Below are 24,648 nucleotides of genomic sequence, written 5' to 3'. Positions count from 1 at the left end.
AGAGTTACCTACAAAAAATGCAGGAATCGCAGGAATTACAATGAACGCCCCTTAAGAGGGCTTTCGTGTTAAAAATAGTGAAATCGCAACCGAGCGCTCGATCATACCGTGTGTGGTATCAAATTAAAGGGCTTTGCGAGTAGTTTATAAATATATATCACATTATAGGACTTTTTCTACTTGGTCTAACAAAATATGAGAAAATGTCCAAAAGTGGTAATAATTGTACCGGTGAAGGTTCGTTTTCAAAAAATTGGCAAAAATCAATAATAGCAATTTATAATCACTAAGGCATAACAGCAATTTAAGTAAACGTTGCAGATTAATTTAGTACAAAACTTACTTCGATGTGATGTAGATTTTCAAAAAAAATGTCACTTAATTTTAGGTAATTTGTGAAAAAAATTGAATTTGCCTTAGGCTAGTTTACTCTTTTTCAAAAACTTAAAATAAAAATCTAGTCTGAAATGATTGTGGTACAGGATATACGAATTATAAATTTACCCGTTTTAATATTCAAAATTGTCCAAATTTTACAAATAAGATCGACTGATTCAGCTCTATACGTGCGTTTTTCTAAACGTGCATTAGAGAAAAATTCATAATTAATTTAGTGAGTTAGTTTTCAAAAATCCAGTCTTATAAAAATCAAGATAATAAGATGCTCTAACTGGAACTTGAATTAAATAAATCTATTGGATAACGGAAAGTGTAGTATTTCACCGATTAAAACTATCAATTTTACATTCTTTTGACGTTTTTTTTTGAAAGCAGCCTTAAAGAGTAGTCTAATTTTTTTTTTGTATGGGTACCTTTCCTTGTTAGTATAAAAGCCGGAGTTATTAAAAATAAAATAAAAATAAGAATGTAGATTCTTACAGAAAGAAAAAAGTAAACAATCAAATAATAGAAAATAAAAGAAACAAAAATAAAACTGCAAAAAGCACGCCTCAGCCGAGGTTCGAACTCACACCGCTGGCGCGGCGTCCAGACGTCGAAACCGCTAGGCTACGAGCCCGTTGTAATAACTAGTTAATTTTGTGATCCTATTGACCAAAGTCAAGTGCTAGTACATATATCGTAAGGTCATCGCACTAGTGTTTCATATTTTTAGTTCACACTTAAATTTTAATATTTTACGCACACAATCACGTATCACCGTGCACATAATCAAAGGCTGTCAATAAAAGTTACAAAAGTTGTAATTTCCTTACTTTTTAGGCACATTACTCCTTTGGTCAACTTATGTTAATTTGAATATTTTGAATTTTTATTATAAGAAAATATAAAGCATGAAATGTGAGACTAGTAATCAATCGTTATTTCTCTAGTCCGACCTCTCTACGTATTGAATTTGCTTCTAAAAATCAAATAGCTTGATCGCGCGCCCATCGCCATCGCATCGCGTCGCATCGCCGTCGCGGGCCGTCGCTTACGCAAGACACTCCCATATGAACACAGCGGTTTGATCGCATCGCGTCGCTTAACATTCGCATGTTCATCGCTAGTTCGTCGCGTCGCATCGGCGTCGCGTTCCGTCGCCCACCTAAGACAAGTCCATAGAGATAGAAGGTTTGATTTCGTCGCATCGCATCGCATCGCGTCGCCGTCGCGGGTTCGTCGCTCACGCAAGACGCGGCGTTAAAGAGACTTTTTTTCAATGTTTTTACGTCAGTTTATTGGAATTGAGTAACATATTAAATAACTTTGATTACAATAAAACAAAATTGTTTTGTATTTATGGGCACACATTAAAACAATGTGTAAAGTAGCGTATAGGTTCCGCACACTAACCAACTTAGTCAAATATTTAACATAGGTATCTAGAGTTATATTTATATCTAATATTTTTGGATATAAGAAACCGTTTTTCAATGTATTTACGTCAGTTTATTGGAATTGAGTAACATAAAAAAAATACTTTGATTAAAATAAAACAAATTATTTTTATATTTAAAGGTACACAATAAAACTATGTGAACAGTAAGCATATACCACCATTACCACCCACTCACCAACTTAGTCAAAAATTTATCTACCTACCTAAGCTATATTACGTTATAATCTTCTATGGCAACATGAGAATATTTTGTGCAAATCTTATAACAATGATGTTCTAATAATTCATTAAATCATTAAGTACATTTTTCCTTATATCAGTAACAGGGTATTTTTTTAGTCGGCTGCAAACATTTTTGAGATGAATGATATTCAAAAATGTTAAAGAGAAAGAAATTTTACCTTATTTGTTTTCATAACAGAACTGTCAGGTACAATTCCATTGAAAAATATGTACATCTCAATGTACATTGGGCGGCAAGAGGCTTTGTCATACTCCATATAGGCAGGTCACTAAACATCCTGTATAAGTTTAAAATTGAAATAATAAATTTCACTATATCTTAATATTAGTACTGGCTAATAATATATCACCTTAAAATTGTAGTTGTGCTATTTCATGTGGTAAGGCTCTCCCATTGACATATAATAGAATTGGCATAAGATGATAGAGAAAAAAGCTTTAAATCTCAATGCGGTTTAGAATCCCATTTGAGAGCTTTGGATGGGTTTTAGTAAGGCATTGCTTACCAAAGAGGTAATTTTCAAAAACCTTTTACCTTAGCAGCTTTAAAAGGCCATAGATGGTATGGGGTGATGACACAGAATATATAATAGTGCTAGTACAGAAGGCTCACTCCTTTGATGTTCACAAAATGCCGCCATTCTAAATTCTTACCTACATTAAGAAACGGACTGCACGCGAGCAGCCAACATTTAATTCTATTGCGCCGCACGAAGGTCGTCACCACTGAATGGGCTGCGAACTCGCAGCCGCCGGCGCTACTTGTAGCGCAGCGATAGAATCGCGGAGTGAGCCGCCCCTGGTGATGGTGACATTTGCGCATCATGAAACTCGAGTACTCAAAGAATATATTAAAAGCCAATACTATAAATGTGCTAAATGATCAGTCTCATCAAGACTCAAGCCACATATTAGTGATTGAGCTTCCATTAACAATACAGTCTTTAAATCCCTTCATTACATATGAAGACTGGTACCATACCATAGTTTCACTGGATTCAATCTCACTAAAATTGGGTTCTTCACCCAATTGCAAGTTTACCATGCTGTCACTAATAACTTCTCCAAATATCTGGAAATCGTTGCAACAGGAGAGGTTGTCAGGCTTCTCTGATCGGAAGTCAACAACTACAATTTTTGTGTTCTTCGGGAGCCTGCACCCTCGGGCTGGTACAAACGTGTCGCTGGCCACGGGCATATTAGTTTGCTTCCTTCTTATGAAGATGTACATGTTAGTTGGGGTCATGGGAGAGAAGATCACTTGACTGAGATCTGATGTCACTAGGGTTCTGAAAAAAAAAAAAAAAAATTACATGAGTGCACACCTGTACAAATTACTTTTGAAGAATACCTAAGCACTAAGCAGCAGAAAAAAGTGACCTCCCCTTCAAACAAATTTTTATGCTAGCTTTCTCTCAGCTGGCAAACTATAACTATCTGAGTTTAGTACATGTTTGCTGACTCTTATTCAAAGTATTCTGCCATCCAGACATGATGTTTTTAGTACTATGTTAAATATTTGTTCCTATCTGAGGCAGAGATTTAAGGGAAAGTGTAGAAGCCCATGCAAACATGTAGATGTTCTTACACTTTAATAAAATGGTTCACTGGATATCAATATGGTTCATCTAGAATACCAATAGAATAAAAAGTTCTCCTCTCATTCAATTTATTTTGAATCTTCACTTTGTATCTAGGCAGATCTGGCTGGTAATAACTGACTTAGAGACATGACTACATGTACATACTTGAAGACTTCTCTCTGTATTTTCTGGTCTGTCGCAATGTGGACCGAGTGACATTGTGATGAGTGGCAGACAGTGGGCAGCAGCAGTCGGTAAATTTCCTTGCAGGTTATGGCAGTGCTCCCAAGTGCAATGCACACTTCTTCTGGGATCATTGAACCATTTATCTCTTGAAGTAGGCTCTGAAACAGTAATATTATTATTCAACAGCTCTTTTATGATGTAAAAGTATCGCTTTTACTGCTCCTGAACTTAACAGTATACAACGAAATATGACTTTGTAAGCTATAGTCTATGGAGAAGCGCTGGTAGCCTATTCCAAGCGTAGTAGCGTACCAGTAAGTACGTGTGACTTTCGTTCCGGAGGTCGCGGGTTCGAACCCCGGCTCGCACCAATGAGTTTTCGGAATTATATGTGTGAAATGTCATTTGATATTTGCCAGTTTCGGTGAAGGAAAACATCGTGAGGAAACCGGACTAATACCAATAAGGTCTAGTTTACCCTTCGGGTTGGAAGGTCAGATGGCAGTCGCTTTCATAAAAACTAGTGCCTACGCCAAATCTTGGGATTAGTTGTCAAAGCAGACCCCAGGCTCCCATGAGCCGTGGCAAATGCCGGGATAACGCAAGGAGGAGGAGGAAGCTATAGTCAATGGAGAAGAGCATTGAGCATAGAGTTTATATTCAAAAATTGCCTTCTTAAGTTACATGTCCCATGCTTGATAAAGAATATACACAGAAAGCAGTACAAGTAATAAAGTGATATTGCCTTCTCCAGGTGACTAAATAATAAAATAGGATTAGTAGCCTTTAAGGCACAAGTAACTTTATTACCTTTAAAATGAAGTCCAAGTTCTCTAAGGCGCTGGAGACTAGACGAAAATGCATTTCAGATTGTAGACTCTCTTTTTTGTCAACATTTTCACTCATCTTTTTCTTATTAACCACTTGTTTTAACCATTGATAGGTATATGGTATTTGTAGCCTTTGATGAGCAATAAATTTAATTAATTCTGCTACGACATGGCCGCATGATGTAGCCGTCAATTGGTCACCAATGTTCAAATTAACTAATATAGGTTTCATTGCACTGGTTACAATAGATATTCGTTTTAAATTTAAAAAACACTGTAATATTTTGTACAATATTAAAATTAAGTAAATTAACCTATACCATTCAAGCCTTAACGGCCATTATTTACGTCAAATCAAATTTGACAAGTTGACATGGGATCGGATGGGATTGGATCATCATGATATTATGAATTCAATAAACACCGTAACAGACTATCGTACCGCACCAAGGTCACAAGAGCGAAATTCAAAATTAGTCAACTCTTCGCGCTGATACTTGTTCTAATTGCCATAGTAATATAATAATATATTTTATAAGCTAATAACAAGGTTAATAAGAAAGCTATAGGCAATAAATGTGAAAGCATTAAGCTAAGTCACACTATCCTGCATTATCAGTAATTATCACATCGAACCTATCTATATATTATCTAAAGCAAGTCTAAAGCAGTTAGACAATGGCCACTGGCTGATTTAGAATTTTTGCTAGAATAATGTGATTGAACTGACAAATGAGACCACACTAAATTTCTGATTTTAAAAATTGCATTTTGTATAAAATTTATTATTTTATTAACATAATTTTCATATTTTTATTATGTTTTCTAAATTACTTTACAAAATGTACCGGTTTAATCCTTCAGTAATTTCCAGGTATTTATACAAACTAGATTTCCACCCTTCTTTTCGACGCTATGCAAAAGACGTAAAATTTGGTCCCGATGTACGTGCACTGATGCTTCAGGGAGTTGATATCCTAGCTGATGCAGTCGCAGTTACTATGGGGCCTAAAGGGCGCACAGTCATATTGGAACAACCGTTTGGCCCTCCTAAAATAACTAAAGACGGTGTAACTGTAGCTAAAGGAATAGACCTTCCTAACAAATTTCAAAACGTTGGTGCTAAACTTGTTCAAAATGTGGCACATAAAACTAATGTAGAGGCGGGAGACGGCACAACAGCTGCAACTATTTTAGCGAGAGCTATTGCAAGAGAAGGGTTTCAGAGAATATCCAAGGGAGCAAACCCTATTGAAATCAGGAGAGGAATTATGATAGCAGTGGATGCTATAAAAGAAAGATTAAAACAGATTTCAAGGCCAGTTGACACCGCCGCTGAAATAGAACAGGTTGCTAAAATATCAGCTAATGGAGATTCTTCCATAGGAAATTTAATTTCAAATGCAATGCAGAAAGTTGGCAAAGACGGTGTAATCACTATTAAAACGGGCAAATCAGTAAACGATAAGTTCGAAATGATTGAAGGTATGAAGTTTAATCGTGGTTATATTTCCCCTTACTTTATAAATTCCCACAAAGGACCTAAAATAGAATACAACGACGCATACGTTCTTTTTTCGGAGAAAAAGATTTTTCACCTTCACCAAATATTGCCTGCCATAGAAATATCCAACGCTAAGAAAAAACCTTTAATCATTATAGCTGAAGACCTTGATCCTGAACCTCTCTCAGTTTTAGTCGTTAATAAATTAAAAATTGGCTTACCAGTAGCTGCAGTTAAGGCTCCAGGTTTTGGACAGTTTAGAAAAGACACCTTGTTGGACATGGCTGTTGCCACTGGAGGAGTGGTATTTGGGGATGATACGAATTTAATTCGATTAGAAGACTGTGAACCTGAAAGTCTCGGACAAGTTGGGGAAGTTATTATTACTAAGGATTCTACATTGCTATTGAAAGGTAAGGGCTTGAAACACCAGATCGATCAACGTATTGACGAAATTAATGCTGAACTAGCAGATAAAACTAACGACTTTGAGAAAGAGCAACTAATTGAACGTGTGTCGAGATTAAAGGCTGGTGTTGCTGTATTACATATTGGTGGTTGCAGCGAAGTGGAAGCAAACGAAAAGAAAGATCGCGTAAATGATGCTCTTAATGCCACACGTGCGGCTATCGCCGAAGGTATAGTGCCTGGTGGCGGTATAGCGCTAATACGTTGTATACCTGCTCTAGACAAATAAAACCCGAGAATAACGACCAAGCCAAAGGGATCGAAATAGTTAGAAAGGCTTTAACTGCCCCTTGTGCTACAATAGCCACCAATGCTGGATTTAACGGTGAAGAAGTAGTAAATAATGTCCTGGGACTTGGACAAGAATTCGGATTTGATGTCTTAACTAATGATTACGTTAATATGTTTACCAAAGGTATAATTGATCCCGCAAAAGTTGTACGAAGGGCGTTAATGGATGCGAGTGGTGTTGCTTCTCTATTGACAACGGCAGAAGCAGTAATTTGTGACTTGCCTAAAACCACTTCAGAAGAATCTAATGTCGATTTGAATGAGAAATCGGACCTCATGATTAAAAGTATTTAACATGATGAAAACTTTGATCGACTCTTGTGTGCCAATGAAAAGTTTTGCTATTGTACTACCATGTTACTTTCGTGAAATTTGAGTTTTATTAAAATTTGTTGTAAATCAATTCTAACTTTCGTCTTTCTAATTTATGAATAATTACAAAATATATTATATGTATCGCATTTGCATAACCGGAAATGAATAGGTACGTCTCACCTGCCTTCATTTAGTTGAAATTGAAAAAATAAAATATATTCACTTGTGTACATAAAAATAGGAAGTTGTCATCAGAAAATGCAAGAAAAACTAATTTTCTAGTTCGTGTCTATATCCTGTAGTAAATGTTGTAGTCACCATTTTCTAATTTACAGTATGTCGTACTGAAAAGACATGGTAATTTCGAATTGGTAATTTTTATTTGTTGATTCTAAACATGTGTTTTTGAATTATCCCCCTGACCTGAAGGCGCGAAAACGAGGTGTCAGCTGTCAAAAGACAACCAACCAAATGTTCACTTTACGATGAAGTGTAAAAATCTGATCTGCATTATTATGAACTAAATATTCCTGTTAAAACACTGTTTACACTTTGTTCGTTAGGAAATAAGGTGTCTCAGCAAGAATGAGTGATTTTAGCAACGTGTTTTATTTGTACATCATTTAGTTGCTCGAGTTCTACAGTGTTTACGTTAGCATTACAATGGCCGAACTAAATGATGAAACGATTTCTTCTGTGCTTCAAGACAAGGATCACTTTGATAGTTTATTAGACAAATCTTCATCATCTTCAAGTTCCTTTGATACTTTATTGGAGAAATCACCTCTGAACACTGATAATAAGAAGAATAACCCCACTTTGGACGATGGTTCGAGTAGTGACGAGGGGGCTGTAAAAAGCCTCAGAAAACGAGTAAAACGTTTTTCCGACAGCGACAGTGAAGTGGAGGCGGATAAGGAAAATATACAAAGCAACTTGACTCCAACAAAGAAAGCCACTAAAGCACATATTGCTTCAGAAAGTGAAGATGATACATTTCCGAAAAAATCTAGGTTGGTTGCTAAAGACAGTAGTGATGAAGATACGTCATCTAAGAATGAGGGTGTGCTAAATGACAAAAGTAAGAAGAGGGATGAAAATAATTCTAAGAATAGCTCTACATTACAAAAGAAAGACAGTACCAGAAATGTTTCATCCGAGAGTGAAGATGACATATTTACAAACAAATCTAGATTGGTTTATAGTGACTCTAGTGATGACAATATCACTAGTAATACAAGTGCAAGTAATAAAAAAGTAGGCTATCAGCCAGAAATCCTAAAACAAACTCATCAGATAGTGAAGAGGATATATTGCCTAGGAAGTCTAGATTAGTCCCTAATGCTGACTCTAGTGATGACAACTCTAAGAGTTCTAGAAAAAGTATCAACAGTGACACATCACCTAAAAAAACCCAACCTATCTCGTCAGGTAGTGAGGATGATAAAGTTGCCAGGAAATCTAGATTGATTACCAATGAAGACTCCAGTGATGATAACACATCAAAGAATGAGAGTGCCAGGATAAGCAACAAGAGAAATAAACTGCACAATAAGTTTAAAGGGCTGCTCAAGTCTCGGTCTAAAGGGCCGGAGTCTCAGCATAACAGTCCATGAAATCATTGGAGGAAATAGATGGCAGTAATTCTGATGACTCCAGTTCTGGGATAGAATCTATTAAACAGGTAAATATTTGTAAATAATGTACATTTTGATGACCGGTATGGCTCAGTCGGTAGTGACCCTGGGTTGGAATCCCAGTAAGGGCATTTATTAGTGTGATGAGCACAGATCTTTGTTCCTGAGTCATGGACATTTTCTATGTATACATATAAGTATTGCCTTAAACTTTATTTAAACAACATTCTTAAAATAAAAACAATAATGCTAATCATAGTATTTGTATATTATGTATATTGTTGTCTGAGTACCCACAACACAAGCCTTGTTGAGCTTACCGTGGGGCTCAGTCAATCTGTGTAAGAATGTCTTATAATATTTATTTATTTATGTAGGTAAATGGTATATGTGACTTTGAGTTCCTAGTTTAAAATATAACAAATATTTTTAAATAATGTATGTATTGTATGTGAATTTGTGTTAGTACTAAAGTTCATGTTAATGTTTTATCTAGCATTAAACAAATATATACCTTCCTGGGATTTTAAACTCAAAACCATTAGCTTCATAGGTAGGATCACAATAGACTATTTGCAGACTGATTTCAAGCCTGCAAAATAACAAAACTGCCTGCTAACATTATTGCCATCATTCACATCACTGAATTTTTATGATTGCATTCAAAAATTTGCAAAATTTAGACCTAAATCAACTTTAACTCATAAAAATTTGATAATTTTCAGAGAATAAAGCAGAAATCTATGCTTTAAAGTCTGGCATTTGTGATCCTGACACCTCATCTGACGAAGAGAGCAGAGAAGTTCAGAAACAAAAGAAAAAGAAGCCAAGCCAAAAGTCAGCTATCATGATATCCCCTCAAGAAAAGCCTAAACCTGCCAGGGTAAGTTTTTTTTTATTTTTTCTTTTATAAGTAAGTTATTTGCAACTTAAAAAAAAACATGTGGATGTTGAATGTGTTTATTAATTTAGTTATAATTTTATTGAATTCCTTAAAGATCTTACATCAACATCACACAACACACCTCTGTACCAACAAATATTATTGGGGTTTAAATCTTGTTTAAACTCTTACCATTTGTGGTTAAAAGCAAAGAAAAACATACATATGAATGTATATTATGATATCTTGAATTTACTTAAAATGTATACATATTGCAGTCTAGTTTAGTGAAATAATGAAGATCACATAGTGCATACATTTTCTTTAACACATTGTGATGTGCCATTATTTGTAAGCTGTTTAGACAATCATTTCCAATTATGTTGCTTGTCAGTGATATGCCACACTAGAGGTAAATTCATCCCCTCTAAATTTAGTATATCCTTTGGGTTGAAGTGACATTGACAAATACCCATTTTCTACTTTATTTTTGCATTTGCAAATATTATAAATTACCAACTATTTTTGAAGATGTCAGCCAAGCAAGCAATGGAGAACATGCAAAAGATAAAGAGTGAGTCAAACAGAATGCTAAGGGAAAAGGAAGTGTCCCTCCCATACCACAGGCCTAAAGCATTATCCCTGAAAGACATTATGAATAGAAGGAGGCCTGCCTTGTCCGCTGACGGCAAAGCTTTGCCAGTGAAGATGAACAGTGAGCAGCTAAAGCAATATGTGTAAGTAAATATAAAATAAAATAAATTTTAAAAATAGATTTTATTATTGAGGTTCTCAAAGGGTTCCGGTACAAAAGGAACCCTTATGGTGCAACTCTGTCCGTCTGTCACATTACTAAATATCTCGAGAACTACTTATGCTATTGATTTGAAATTTGGTATAGTTATGGATATTATTAACCTCTACAGAAAGCATAATTTTTATTGATTTAATAATTTTAATTGTTGAAAATGGCCAAAATGAAAGGGGGGCAAACTGTAAATTTCAAGTTACTAGGTCAAGTGGGGTATAGTTAGAAAGAGCTCAAATTGAACGTGAATAAACTATTTTTTATATTTTTTTGTTGTGGAAAAAAAAAGAATTTTGAAAGAAAATGCAAAAAAAAATACTGTTTTTTTTTTAGTATTATTATTTATCAATTACATCTGCAACTCCAACCTGTACCTTGACATAGGCCTTTTCCAAAGATTTCCATTCTTGTCTGTTTCTTGCAACAGTTGAAACACCCATGCTTTTCTTCCAGTCTTTCTAGTCTAGGCTCAGCCACGACATGCCAAAGCCTGCCTGTGTGGTGACGTGGCCAAGAATTTCACCACACCCTTTCTTCCCGTGGGTGTCGATGGAACTATGGGATATGGGTTAACATATAGGCGAGAGGCTGCAACCTGTCACTGCAATGTCACAGTTTCCTTTTCTTTCAACCCCTTATTTGCCGTGGCACTGAAGCTTTAGTAGTTTCATGTGTTTGGTGTTTTATGGGATACAGGCGTGATTGTATGTATTGTATGTAATATAATGCCTGCAAAACTTTGCTCAGAGGGCGCCACTTGCACATTGAGGAGGGCCTAATATGAATCTGTTCACCATGTTGCTTCTTTGTCTTACCTTTGTTAATTCGCATGGAAGTGTGACAGGGAAGCAATATCAAATGTGGTTCACAGTAGGCCCTTTGTAAACAAATTGTCTTGATGCATCAATATCATAAAGAAACTTTCAAAAAACTGTACAATGCACATGTATTAAGTTGCTCAATGATTTAGTGTGTGAAAGTACTGCACTAATATGTCCTATAGACTGTTGTGCTGCACACTTTTAGTTTTAGGGGACCTACATAATATTCTTTCTCATACCCTTATACCATGGTATCACGTTATGTGGGGCCGGTTTTCGGCCTACTGTGTGGGTAAAATATTATTTATTTATTTATTAATAACAATATATTTACACGGCATTACAGACAAGCCAATACACCGAGAAATAGAATATTATACATTTTCGCTGTACACAAAACATAACACACATTCGCCCATCTCCACGCAAACAAGTCGCATTCAGGTGCGGACGTCAGAAGCGTATTGAGCAATGTAAGCGCACGACAGAGCGACACCGTGCGCGTCACCGGTACTGCCAGGAGGGGGCGCGCTCGTGGTCTCAGACTGACTCTGGGCACATCCGGAACGTAGAGCCATAAGACTCGAGCCACAAGTTCCGGGCAGTCGGACTCACCACGCAGTATGCGACAAGCGGTGGTCAGCAGTTTGTTGTTACGCCTTACTTCTAACGAGTTATATCCGAGGCATCCGAGTAAATATTTTGTTGGATAAAGAAATGGATAATATCCAAATCTTTTCTTAAACAAGAATCTCAAGAATGCCTTTTGGATCTTTTCCAGAACAGAAGTAAGGCGTAGGTGGACTCATATGGGTGCCAGACGAATGACGAAGCCTCAAGCTTGCTTCTGACCAAGGCACTGTAAACCATCCCTATAGTCTCGATGTCCCAGAAATCCTTGACACTCCGAATCACAAAGCCTAGTCTCCTAAACGAACCATCAGCAAGTGTGCGTATATGCTCCTGAAAGGTGAGACGTCGTCGAAGACCACACCAAGATCCTTTACAGAAAACACCCTAGTAATAACCTCAGTTCCGAGAGTATACTGTTCAAGTCGAGGTGTCGCCGAACGACTAAACGTGAAAACAGCACACTTGGACGTATTAATAATCAGCTTATTGGTAATGCTCCAGTTCATTACTGAGGTAATATCTTCTTGAAGAGAACTACTATCCGCACTACTCTTTACTCCGTATATGAGTTTCAAATCGTCAGCATACAATAAGCATTGTGCATGCTTAACGACTGATTCTAAGTCATTGATCATAAGTTTCAAATAAGAGCGGGCCAAGTATCGAGCCCTGACTGACCCCAGATCTGGTGTGATACGGAGATGAGACGAAACACCCATGACGAACGTACTGTTGACGATCACGCAGATAACTAGCAAAGAAAGCCAACAACTGCGGCGAAAAGCCTATGTCGCTTAACCTTCCCACTAGTACGTCGTTATCCACGCGATCGAAAGCTTTCTTGAAATCAAAATACAAGACGTCGACCTGGGTGCCCTTATCCAGATGCTCAGAAATGGTGGCCTTCTGGGTAAGAAGGTTAGTGTCGACAGAGCGACTCGCTCTGAAGCCATACTGAGAGTCGCACAAATATGGTTTCAATTGTGTTGCTAGCATTCGATGAACAATCGATTCAAATAACTTTGCCAGTGTAGGAAGTACAGCTATATTATAGTATTTTTTCAAAGAGCTTGGGTATACCCATGTCGGATTTAAACTATTTTAAACAGATATACTCGCAAACGCAATATTGTACCTATTGATATGACACCTGTTATAGTCCCTGTAATGAAGCTGTTTAAAATTGACAATACCATTAAAAATACTGATTTAAACTTTCACGATTATTACACATCATTATTTTTAAAATCGGGACTTAATCGCGTATAACTACATATTAAACTGACCTCCAACGTTTCAAGGACGGCGTTGTCCCCGTGGTCTCGGAGAAGACTGGTTTGAAATGACATCAACACCTTCTGACAGCCGCGCGAGTTTTTCGAACTACCCGCACTTGGTTTTGATTATCAACTTGAACTGTTTGCGCACTAGGGATGTTACTCTGTCGACATACAACACTGACGATATTTGATTTAACGACTGTCGATATTATTTTCGGCTTACACTTATTAATGACAGGATTCCATGTGGATGAGATCCTAAACCCTTCGTCCCGATTGAAATTGCGATGTTTTTTGATTTCAATGGCTTCACGCACTTTTCTACTGTAGAAATGGCGTTCCGTGGAAAGGACTTTAGGGTCATGTAGTTCGATCCAGTGGTTTGGCCCTGACTCTAACAAATGTTCAACCACGGCAGACTTGTTGACCTGACGATTTTTCACAGCCGCGATGTGCTCCTTTACCCTTTCTTCTATGGTGCGCTTAGTTTCTCCAATGTAGGAGCTACCACAACTGCAATCAATTTTATAAACGCCAGGTGATTGAAACGGTATAACGTCCTTAGGTGAGGTGTAATATGTAGTTATGCGCGATTAAGTCCCGATTTTAAAAATAATGACCATTAAAAATATGTTTAATTAATTAGACCTCGCTAAGTCGCTAATAAAACCCTTCGCAGTTATTTGATAGGAATAAAATAAATTAATTTACTTGCAGTAAATTATTGGAGCAACGAAATAAAGAAATGATGGAACTATGCAAGAGTGAATCTGAAGAAGAGGAGACTAATGATACACCAACAGAAGATAATAAAGAAGCAGATCCCCAAGATAGTGCTCATGGTGATAAAGATCTTAAAGAAGTTAATGACGAAAACACTTTACCTGAAAATAAAGATAAGCCAGAGCAAAATGTTGAAGAAAAGTCTGTGAATGAAACAGAAGAAACTGATGATAATGACCTACCTGATTTGACAGTAGAAATTGTTCAAAAAGAACCAGATTTGTCAAATGATAATATTGTGGACAAAGATTTGTCAAATGATCCTATTGTTAATAAAGATTTGTCCAATTCTGATGATGTTGATAAAAATATACCAAATACTGATGTTGCTAATAGTGATGTGTTAAATAATGATAGTGTTGAAAAAATTGATGATGTTGAAATGAAAGATCTATCTGAAGAAACCATTACAGAGACTGAATCTAATACCAAGTTGGCAACTGCCATTGAAAGCCAATTGATGGAGTTACGGTACGAAACTGAAAAAATGCAGAATACTGAAGACATAGATAAGGAACAAGATTTGGAAAAATCTTCGGCAAATGCAAATACTTCCAGTGATGATAAGGACAAAAGCATTGACCAAGAAATAATTAGTAAAGAGGTGGACGAAAATGTTAAAGAAACTTCACATGACGCTGATTTTGACGACGACTTTGATGATGCTGATATCAATATGGAAGACTTAGAGCGTATTATTGATAACGCTAAAGGTAAATGCTTTGTATGTAAAATGACCTGAACTTGCATACTGAGTATGATTTTCAATGTGTGTTGTTATACAACTAATTGATATTTCAGATGGCCCTACCGCAGTAGATTCTCCGATGCTTATTAGAGATCCATATAATTTAAATAAGAAACCAAAACTCACGGGTGCTCCGGGGATGCTGATTGATTTAGATGGCAGCAATCCTGTAGTGCCTAGGAAACTTACTGGTGTAGAACTATTAAAGGAGAGATTTACATATTTTTCTAAATTGAAAACTCCCGAAGAAAAGGAACGAGAACGAGAACTAACGTAAGTAATCTTTATACCTGTCCTGTCTTAATCCCAATGAAATACCATTACGTGAAAAACTATTTTTTTTGTTCAGGATTAAACCAGGTATGCAACATTCGAAATTAAAACAAGAATTGGAAGAGAAGATATCTGAACAGAGATCCCTTGAATGGGCAAAGAGGCTGGAAGAGGAAAAACAACAGCATGACGAAATGAATGCTTTCAGAGGAGATGACTCCGATGTTGATGATTTAGAGAAGATCGAGGCTAAATTGGAAAGTAAAGAAGATGTAAAAGAGTCATCCGATTCTGAAGAAGAGGAGGAGTTGGAAGAAAATGATTGTGATATGAAAGATAAACCGAGGAAAAAGAATGCTATGATTGACGACGAAGCTGAAGTTTCCGATGACGAGGAAACGGGTGGAGTTGGTGAAGAAGGTAATGTGGAAAATACAGAGGACGCAGATAATGAAGATGATGATGAAGAAAGTGAAGAATCTAGTGATGAATCCTCCGATGATGAGGATGAAAATCAATCGAAGCCAAAGAAAGGAAGAATTTTAAAAGCTTTTGAAGATTCTGACGACGAGGGCACTAATATTAATAAAAATCCTATTGTTGCCGCTGATAATAATGAAGTTAATGTTCCTAATGACAGTCAAACAACTAAAGATTCTCAAGGTAAATACAAACATATCTTACGTGATATAAATAAGTTTCTTTTGCAATGTTAACACTATAAATAAGAATTTTTTTTTACAGATGATGTAATACCACTAGCCCAAACAAATCAGTCTCTTTCAGAAGACTTATTTGGTAGTCACACAAGCGGTATTCCTAGTACAAATGAAGATACTAAGAAAAAATCTGATGAAGAATGTACAGATATGACCACACAAACCTTCTCTATTTTGAACACTCATACACAAGAACTAAGTACCTCTGAAAGTGTAATAGCTGTTCCTACTAATATTGATGTTATTTGTGAAACACAAGCTGTAGATGAGGTAAGTTCAGTTACAAATGTCGTTTTTGTATTACAAAATGGTTACCCTAAAATAAATTCAATTACCTTACTTATTTTAGTACCTGACAAAGATGTAGTTATACTTTAGATACAAATAAATAAATAATAAAATAAAAATGTGTTTATTAGAGACATAAAATTTTACAACCATATCTGTGGTTCCACACTAGGCGAGGCCTGTGTCGCGGTGACCGTTCTACAGGAATTTCTACATAATACATTTAGGGGTATCCTACAAGACAAGTATATCTGCATCACACTTCTAAGTATTGCTAAGACCCTGTTATCAGTTACGTAAAGTGTGTAGAGCGCACAGCTTACTTTAATATTAACAGCTTACTTATTATTAATATTGTATATTTTGATTTACAGCCAAGTTTAGACGACGTCGTTGGTATGTGTTCTGGAAGATTCACTCAGACGCAAAATGTAATACCTGCTGAATCTCAACTTACTGAATCGCAATGCCCTATCGGTGAAGATATACTTGCAATGTGCACTGGCAAATTCTATGACAACCCATTTGTGTCTCAAGCAGATGAACTAGAAAAAGATAAAACGAGTAATACTGAAAAGGAAACTGTTAAAAAACATGAAGAAAAAGATCTCCTTGATTCTATACTACAAGAAATGGATGAGCCAGTAGAAGATTCGAATAAGAAGAAAATAATATTTGATAACGCTACTGAGAATGAAGCAGTGTCTTTTGATGCTGTTAATCATATGAGAAAGAAGTTCACTATTGACAGTGATGATGAAAGTAATGTAGATGCAGAAAAACCTAAGAAAAATAAATTGAAGAAACGGAAACTTGAGAAGCGGGCTCTTCAAATATCAGGTAAAGTTTGATGAATTGTATTAATATTTCTTCTTGACAGTATAATTTTAGCTAACAGTCAGCTAGCATGCTGAGCTATCATTAAAATCGACGGGGCTTTAATACCACTAGTAAGAACATCGCACAAAAATGAATTATTCCTGGAGTCGTAAGCAGGGCTTAAATTACTACTACTTGCGGCAAAACCTTTAAACCGGTTCCGAGCCTTGATCATAAGATTGTCTAAGATATTTATGCAACCTTCTTTTTGTGCGATGTTATTGCTAGCTGGGGAGTTTATTACAAAACCTTAAATTTTTTGACCAAAGCATGAAACTTGGCACAGTTGTTCCTTATATCAAAATAAGCCGATTAAGATCGGGAGCCTTCGGGAGCCTCCCCCCTGGGGCCCGGGAGGGGGGGTCAAAGTACCGCTTCACCCGGCTTGGTTTGAAAAATTCTAACTTACCCCGTTTAGTTAATAGGTCATGTTTGGTATCGTTTTCGAGTAAATCAATAACGTAGAATTAGTTTTTAGTACTAAAATTATAATTTAATGGTAAATAAAATAAAAAAAAGTAAAAAAATTGAAATTTTCATCCATGATTTAAAAATTCAGGTCATCATAAATAACAAACTGTTTGCTTTTTCTATAAATAAAAAATAAGACATGAAAGCTTATTTAATAAAGATTATAAAAAATATAACTTTTATCCACCTTTACTAACATTAAGTTCCACAAAAAAATTACTTTAAGACGCGCGGCGTCGGGACGCCGCGAGCGTAATTTTAGAATGCCTTTATTTTAGAAACTCTATTAGACCCCGTTTAGCTATTAGGTCATGTTTGATATCGTTTTCGAGTAAATCAATAACGTAGAATTCATTTTTGGTACTAAAATTATAATTTAATGGTAGGTAAAATTTAAAAAAATAAAAAATTTGAAATTTTCATCCATGATTTACAAATTCAAGTCATCATAAATGACAAACTGTTTGCTTTTTCTATAAATAAAAAATATGATATGAAAGCCTATTTAATATAGATTATAAAAAAATATAACTTTTATCCACCTTCACAAACGTTAAGTTCCACAAAAAAATTACTTTAAGACGCGCGGCGTCGGGACGCCGCGAGCGTAATTTTAAAATACCTCTATTTTAAAAACTCTATTAGACCCGGTTTAGCTATTAGGTCATGTTTGATATAGTTTTCGAGTAAATTAATAACAAAGAATTTATTTTTGGTACTACAATTATAATTTACATAAATAAAAAAAAAATATTCATCTATGATTTGCAAATTCAAGTCAACAAAAATGTCAACTGTTTGCTTTTTCTTTAAATAAAAAATATGATGTAAAAGCCTATGCGTATGTCACCAAACACCCAGACAAGTTTGGTGGAAACTTCCTTCACGAACTGCTTGGTGTCTGATGACCATGGTCCAAATGTTTCAAATGCAATTGCCGCAAATATGTAGTTGTTTTTTAAAAATGCATATTTGCGCGTTTAAACTGGGCGTTTTGCAGCAGCAGTCCCTGGTTTCTGGGCCGAACGTTAGACATTGGACGGAGCCAAGGTATCCACACAGGTCACGCGCCAAGGGTCGTCCCAGAAACCAAGGCAAAAGCGAGCAACCATCAGGCCGCTTTCCGTCTGCTGCTGACAAGCCGACAGGTTCGAGGGTTGTCGGTATGTTCGCTGTGCCGAGAGCCCTGCGGATTAAATCGTTAAGTGCAGCGTGTCACAAAATCGGCCAGCACTAGACTGGCAGTGGAGTCCGTGGTGTCCTAATGCGTCGGCAGCAAGGGTGTGGTTGGCATGTCTTTAGCCCCAGTCTGAGACAAATGGTAGTATATGATGAAGTAAGGCAGCCTCGGAAGGAGGTATGTTCTCCAAGTGTCGATCTTTTCTAGTAAAGAGGTTCTTCCGGCACTCATTCACTGCTGCGTAAGGACCCTTGATCTGAAACAATATGTGCATTGTAATTTTATTTAAACAGATTCTGCAACTATCAAATTACAACATTTTGGTGGATCACCTTCACTGTTACACACTTACCTATCATACAAAATAATTACAAACTTTAGTAGAATCTGATTAGCATATCTATGATATTGCTCCATCTCGTAATAGTTTGAAGCCTTGGGTGGCCATGTTTCTCCCTTGTTGATCGTTTCAAGCTGCGTTTATCCTACATATCCCATACTATGTCTAATCTAGAAACGTTTTCTTTTGGCTTTGAAGCTTAGCCAGGCCACCCAAGGTGTCAAACTATTACAAGATGGAGCAATATCAGAGGCAAATCAGATTCTACTAAAGTTTGTAATAATTTTGTATGATACGTAACGTAAGTGGGTAATACTGAAGGTTACATGATCCACCAAAAAGTTGTAATTTAATAATGCACATATTGTTTCAGACCAAGTCGTTGCGTAACGGTGACTGAGTGGTCGAAGTACCTACCTCTTTAGGTACTAGAAAAGATCGACAATTGGAGAACATACCTCCTTCAGAGGCTGCCTTGCATCAGCATATACTGCGCACAGTGTACCAGGGGCCCATTTCTCGAAGCTACAAGTTACAATTTTCAACTGGTTGTCAATGTCTAATATGACAAGTTGCAAAGAGACTTCCGCTTGTAACTTGTAACTTTCAGTTTTGAGAAATGGGACTCAGGGCGTTCTTGTTTGGAGTCAGGCGTTGGTGCCACACCAAAATTTGCCAAGTCCGTCTTCTTGGGGATGGAAGGAAGAAGGAGACGAATGGGTAGTGTGGTACCCATTCGTCTCCTTCCTTCCATCCCAGTCAGGCAACACTGAAGTGGCCAGTATATGCTTAGAAGTTAAAAGATGTAAATGTAAATCAGGTTGCAAACAACGATGCAACTGCATAAAGAGGGTAGAGTCTTCTTTATGCAGTTTCATATGTACCCAGCTATGTCTCTGTGAAGGGAATGTATAGTATGAGTATGAGTATGAGTAATCTGTCAATTAGGACACCACAGACTAAACTATAAGTGCTAACTTTTCAGTGTTGGATACTCTATGGCAGTTCCGACTCAATTATAATAAGCTCATTATAATTGACTTTAGTTAACTATAATAATTTCAAAAATAGAACTTCATACAATTTCTATACTAATTTGCGATATCTGGCAAATTTTCCTGCATCTGAAACACATTTTTTTTATCTGTCGCGTTATCGGCCAATCAGAGACGGTTATTACAAACAATTGGTTGCTAGGTAACTCGATGTTGATACAACGGTGAACGACTCTATTGACATTAATTTTAACTTGCATGAATGGTGATATTTCCGTCCATTGATGATGAAGATGATGACTCGTAGAAAAAGTATTGTATACAATAGTTCACTCTCGTACCGTACTACACATGGTACTCGACTGAAAAGTTTTGTATTATATCACGATTGTATAAAATACTATTATATAAATTTCTTACAGGATTCACTACAATGAATAAATAACAGGTACAGTCGGTCTTTAGATCGTGTGGTCCGACCCGAGTGTTGCCGTTGTCGACACCGGAGTCAATTATAATGAATCTTTTTCTATTTATGCATTAACACACCTCTGACACTGGCGATCAAATAAGAAATGAAAGAGACGCGTTCCCCGCACACAGTCTAAGCTCGCGTAGGTGAACGCGTACTATCCTTTGTGAATAGGCTTTAATATCATTTATTTTTATATTTATAGAAAAAGCAAACCGTTTGACATTTATGGTGACTTGAATTTGCAACTCACAGAAAATTAATTTTTTTTTAAATTTCATTTAACATTAAATGGTCATTTTAGTACCAAAACTAAATTCTACGTTATTTATTTACTCTAAAACGATACTAAACATGACCTAATAGCTAAACGGGTTCTAATAGAGTTTTTTTTAAATAAAGGCATTTTAAAATTACGCTCGCGGCGTCCCGACGCCGCGCGGCTTAAAGGTATTTTTTTCTAAAACTTAACGTTAGTAAAGGTGGGTAAAAGTTATATTGTTCATAATCTATATTAAATAGGCTTTCATATCATATTTTTTATTTGTAGAAAAAGCAAACAGTTTGACATTTATGATGACTTGAATTTGTAAATCATAGATGAAAATTTCAAACTTTTCATTTTTTTTTAATTTTATTTACCATTAAATATAATTTTAGTACCAAAAATGAATTCTACATTATTGATTTACTCGAAAACGATACCAAACATGACCTATGAACTAAACGGGGTATGTTAGAATTTTTCAAAGCAAGCCGGGTGAAGCGGTACTTTGACCCCCTCCCGAGCCCCAGGGGGAGGCTCCCGAAGGCTCCCGATCTTAATCGGCTTATTTTGATATAAGGAACAACTGTGCCAAGTTTCATGCTTTGGTCAAGAAAAAAAAGGTTTGGCCTCTTTTTGTCGATAAACGTCCCCACTATGCAGTTGACTGAATATGTAGTGATGTAGAACAATATTTCGTAATTAGGCTTTTAAATTTTAAAATGAGTTATTCAAAATATAATTTATTTTGTTTAGATGATGAAGATGAAGAGGAAATGCAGTCTGAAGAGGGTGAAGAATATATGTCGGAAATTGAAGAAGATAATGGAGAGGATAGAGTAGTTGAATACGATTCTGAAGAAAATGAGGCAAGTCAGAATCAAATTAACAATTTCATTTATTTAAGTGGGGATTTGACGCCCAACTTTCAATCCAGGGTTGAAATCCTAGCTTGTACCAATGAACATTGCGGAAATACGAAATATCATTTGATAGAAAGGAATTCATAGGTGTAAGATCTCCAAGTCCCTCTAATTATAAACTTTTCCCCTCACTAGCTCGGAAACACGTGTTTTGTCCTTTAATAACAGCGGGTAAAAACGCATTTTATCCACTAGTGGGTAAAATAATTTGACCTTGAATAAAGTCAAATTAACTGCTTTCAAATTGATAAAAGTAGGTGAATCTAGTAATAAAGATGATTTACCACCTGTGGAACTACTGGAAGCAGTGATAAACGCATTTTTTGCGTTGTAGTTTCCTCGCTGTAGTGAGGGGAAATAAACTTTACTACACGCATGCCAGATTCATTTTTTCCAGAAGGGTATATTAAAATTTGTCGGGAATAGGACCCGTAGATGTATAATGTGGTGTTATTTTCATGCGACACTAAATAACCTGAGAGTGATAGAAAACATTCAACTTAGATTTTTAAAACTATTAGTTAACAACAAAACCAAAGCCAAATGTAAAGGCAACTATAGATTACTTTTTAAAATATGCAAAATATTACCAGTCAGCCTTAAACATAAATACCTGCTTGCAGTCAATAACCATGGCTGTCTAGTGCAAAACGCTTCTAATATATCAGTAGATCCCATAGGCCATAGCTACTATACTAAAGCGGTGGCTACAGGTAAGCTATCCGTGCCCAGAATACATAACTACTTTGGAGACAGATCGCTAAAAAGCGCATCCCATATCTGCTCAATAGCTTACCTGAAGCCATCCGAAGTGAAAAGCACCCTAATAAATTCAAAAACCAGTTAAAAAAGCACTACCTGAATACATTACCTTAATATAATTTGTTCTATTTTTGTTAAACTGTTATAATATGTGTCATACTGTAAAAATGTTTATAAAGTAAATTATTAAGATTAAGTATTATAGATATGAGAGACTGCTGTTCCTGCAGTCAAACTCTTTCCAGAGTTTTGCAGGGCAATATTGTAATTATAAGGTTACAGCTGTATTTAATAATAAATAATAATAATAATAGTTACACGGTTACAGTTCGCAAAGCAATAAGTTTGTCACTAAAATAAACCCATAAATTACAGGTAGAAGTGAAGCCTCAGAAACAAAAGAAGAATCGCAAAATGGCGGAATTCTTCGAGAACGAAGCGGAACTAACGTCTGAAGATGAATGGGTGGGATCAGGGGACGAGGACGAGCGAGGTCTGGATAGGATGGAGCGGGAGGAAGGAGACGACGATACTTTCCACCAGGGGCAGCTTCAGAGAGAGCTCGGGCAGATACACATGTGAGTACTGTGTGCGTAGTGGAATGCACAAACGCTCACGACAATATCTTGTAGCTATCTATCTCTATCGCTCTTGCGTACTGGCGCGACAGAGCTATACTGCATTTCTGTCGGCGTCTGGCGTCGACGATTCGGCTACGCCGGCTGTTCGGAACTGTAATTCCGTAGTGTTTAACGAATGTCACGACAGATGTCACTGTATCGAGTGTAGCAATTTGTGCATCGCGCTATCGTTAGTTTTATTGGGAATGTATAAGGGTTTGGGATTTCATTTATTACATTGGCTTTTTTTTGTGGCTGATTATTAAATTCATAGATAATCCTTCACTATGTTTAGCGATATAACCGTCTGTTGTCTACCATAATTTAACTCATATGCATAACGTGTAGGTACGTCATGTTTTTTATTTGTATTGGTGAGAATTATATGAATTGTATTTATTAATGTTGTTCTTTTGTCTATGTTGACTTTCTTATGTTTTGTCTTTCAGGCGTGATGTTTTGGACCAGGACAAACGCGAAGTGCGCCTGATTCAGGAACTGCTGTTCGAAGACGGGGACCTGGGCGACGGTGGGCGGCAGCGGAAGTTCCGGTGGAAGAATCTAGGTATTTATTTATGTGTAGTTGTATTTATTTTTTTAGTCCCGTACTGTGTTATTCTTCATTTACAGGGTCGTTCATAGAGCTTTAAAACCCTACATCAAATATGTAAGATGAGTAAGGTACAGCGGGGCAAATTTCGCATTGTATCCACTGAACACGCCTACCATATATTATGGACCACTGGACACTATTTATAATTTAATAATGCAAATAATGTAAAACATGAAAAAATGGATCAGTTGCATTTGTCCCCCAGTCGAAATTGCCCTGCTGTACCTTATATAGTATAGTTTATTCTCCAAAAACGCATTCTTAGCAGTGTGGTTTTAACATACTGCGTTACAGAAAAAAAGGCATGTGAACCATAGACATGGTTTTTCCAGTTGTGTCAAAATCCAGGAAACAGTGATTATTTGACGAAAGTTATTCGCCTTGAATTGTTAGCCTTGTCACTCGCCTTTTTACCTCTTAAATTCCGGTTGCATAAAATACTATGTTTTGTCTGTAGATAAATTTATATTACTCGTATAACATTTCAGATGGCGAGGACGAGCCTGGTACAGTGCCTGAGTTGTTCGCTGAAAGTCAAGAAGAGGAATTCGAGTCTGAAGAGCAGTGGCGGAAGCAGAGGCACGAACGAGAAGTCTTCCTTAGGAACTTGGTATGTTCATTCGTTTATTTATTTAATCGTATGGCGATACAAATAGGCAAAATAAAAAATTATAAGGCATAAAAGTTTTGCAACCACTGCACAGCACTGGGCGTTAAGTACAGTAGATTAACCAGGCTACCCGAGTATGCGCGAAGAGGTTTGAATAGCCGGGTCTACTGCACGAGACCACATAATTATTGAGAATCGTGAATGATTTGCTTTTCTTTTTAATCCTTATTCAAAAGAAAACTCGAAAACCGCGAATTACGTGCCACGAGAATAAATATGTGCAGAACTGTTTTGAACAGCTGACCTAGGGCCGCCATCTTGCCAAGCAAATTTGCTCGGGCGAGGCAAACGTGCGCGCACTAGCATGGACGTTTTGCGCGCGAGG

General features: G+C 36.6%; 3 protein-coding genes across 3 annotated transcripts in view; 2 read left to right on the top strand and 1 right to left on the bottom strand.

Annotated features, from left to right (window-relative positions):
- Window positions 1-1,649: 1,649 nt before the first annotated feature.
- Window positions 1,650-4,991, bottom strand: LOC125232789. Its single transcript, XM_048138570.1, has 3 exons — window positions 4,663-4,991; window positions 3,832-4,010; window positions 1,650-3,372 (listed from the first exon to the last, which is right to left on the bottom strand). Exons 1-3 carry the CDS (start codon window positions 4,912-4,914, stop codon window positions 2,976-2,978), a joined length of 828 nt encoding a protein of 275 aa, XP_047994527.1. The 5' UTR covers window positions 4,915-4,991; the 3' UTR covers window positions 1,650-2,975.
- Window positions 4,992-5,490: 499 nt separating this feature from the next.
- Window positions 5,491-7,255, top strand: LOC125232779 (63 kDa chaperonin, mitochondrial-like). The gene is given in 2 exon segments (XM_048138561.1): window positions 5,491-6,875; window positions 6,878-7,255. Coding segments are annotated over 2 exon segments (1,737 nt in total). The 5' UTR covers window positions 5,491-5,500; the 3' UTR covers window positions 7,240-7,255.
- Window positions 7,256-7,421: 166 nt separating this feature from the next.
- The window catches only part of LOC125232780 (claspin-like), a 56,702-nt gene continuing 39,475 nt past the window's right edge, over window positions 7,422-24,648 (top strand). Inside the window, 14 exon segments of the mRNA XM_048138562.1 lie at window positions 7,422-7,429; window positions 8,154-8,341; window positions 8,692-8,868; window positions 9,623-9,780; window positions 10,312-10,517; window positions 14,040-14,818; window positions 14,907-15,126; window positions 15,203-15,789; window positions 15,871-16,115; window positions 16,508-16,973; window positions 21,492-21,604; window positions 22,796-22,998; window positions 23,490-23,605; window positions 24,142-24,263. Coding sequence (XP_047994519.1) covers window positions 7,422-7,429; window positions 8,154-8,341; window positions 8,692-8,868; window positions 9,623-9,780; window positions 10,312-10,517; window positions 14,040-14,818; window positions 14,907-15,126; window positions 15,203-15,789; window positions 15,871-16,115; window positions 16,508-16,973; window positions 21,492-21,604; window positions 22,796-22,998; window positions 23,490-23,605; window positions 24,142-24,263 — 3,588 coding nt within the window.

The sequence above is a fragment of the Leguminivora glycinivorella genome, chromosome 13, assembly GCF_023078275.1.
Source record: "Leguminivora glycinivorella isolate SPB_JAAS2020 chromosome 13, LegGlyc_1.1, whole genome shotgun sequence".
Taxonomy (NCBI): domain Eukaryota; kingdom Metazoa; phylum Arthropoda; class Insecta; order Lepidoptera; family Tortricidae; genus Leguminivora; species Leguminivora glycinivorella.
The sequence above is the reverse complement of the archived record's forward strand: the minus strand, read 5'-3'. Positions and strand labels throughout refer to the sequence as shown.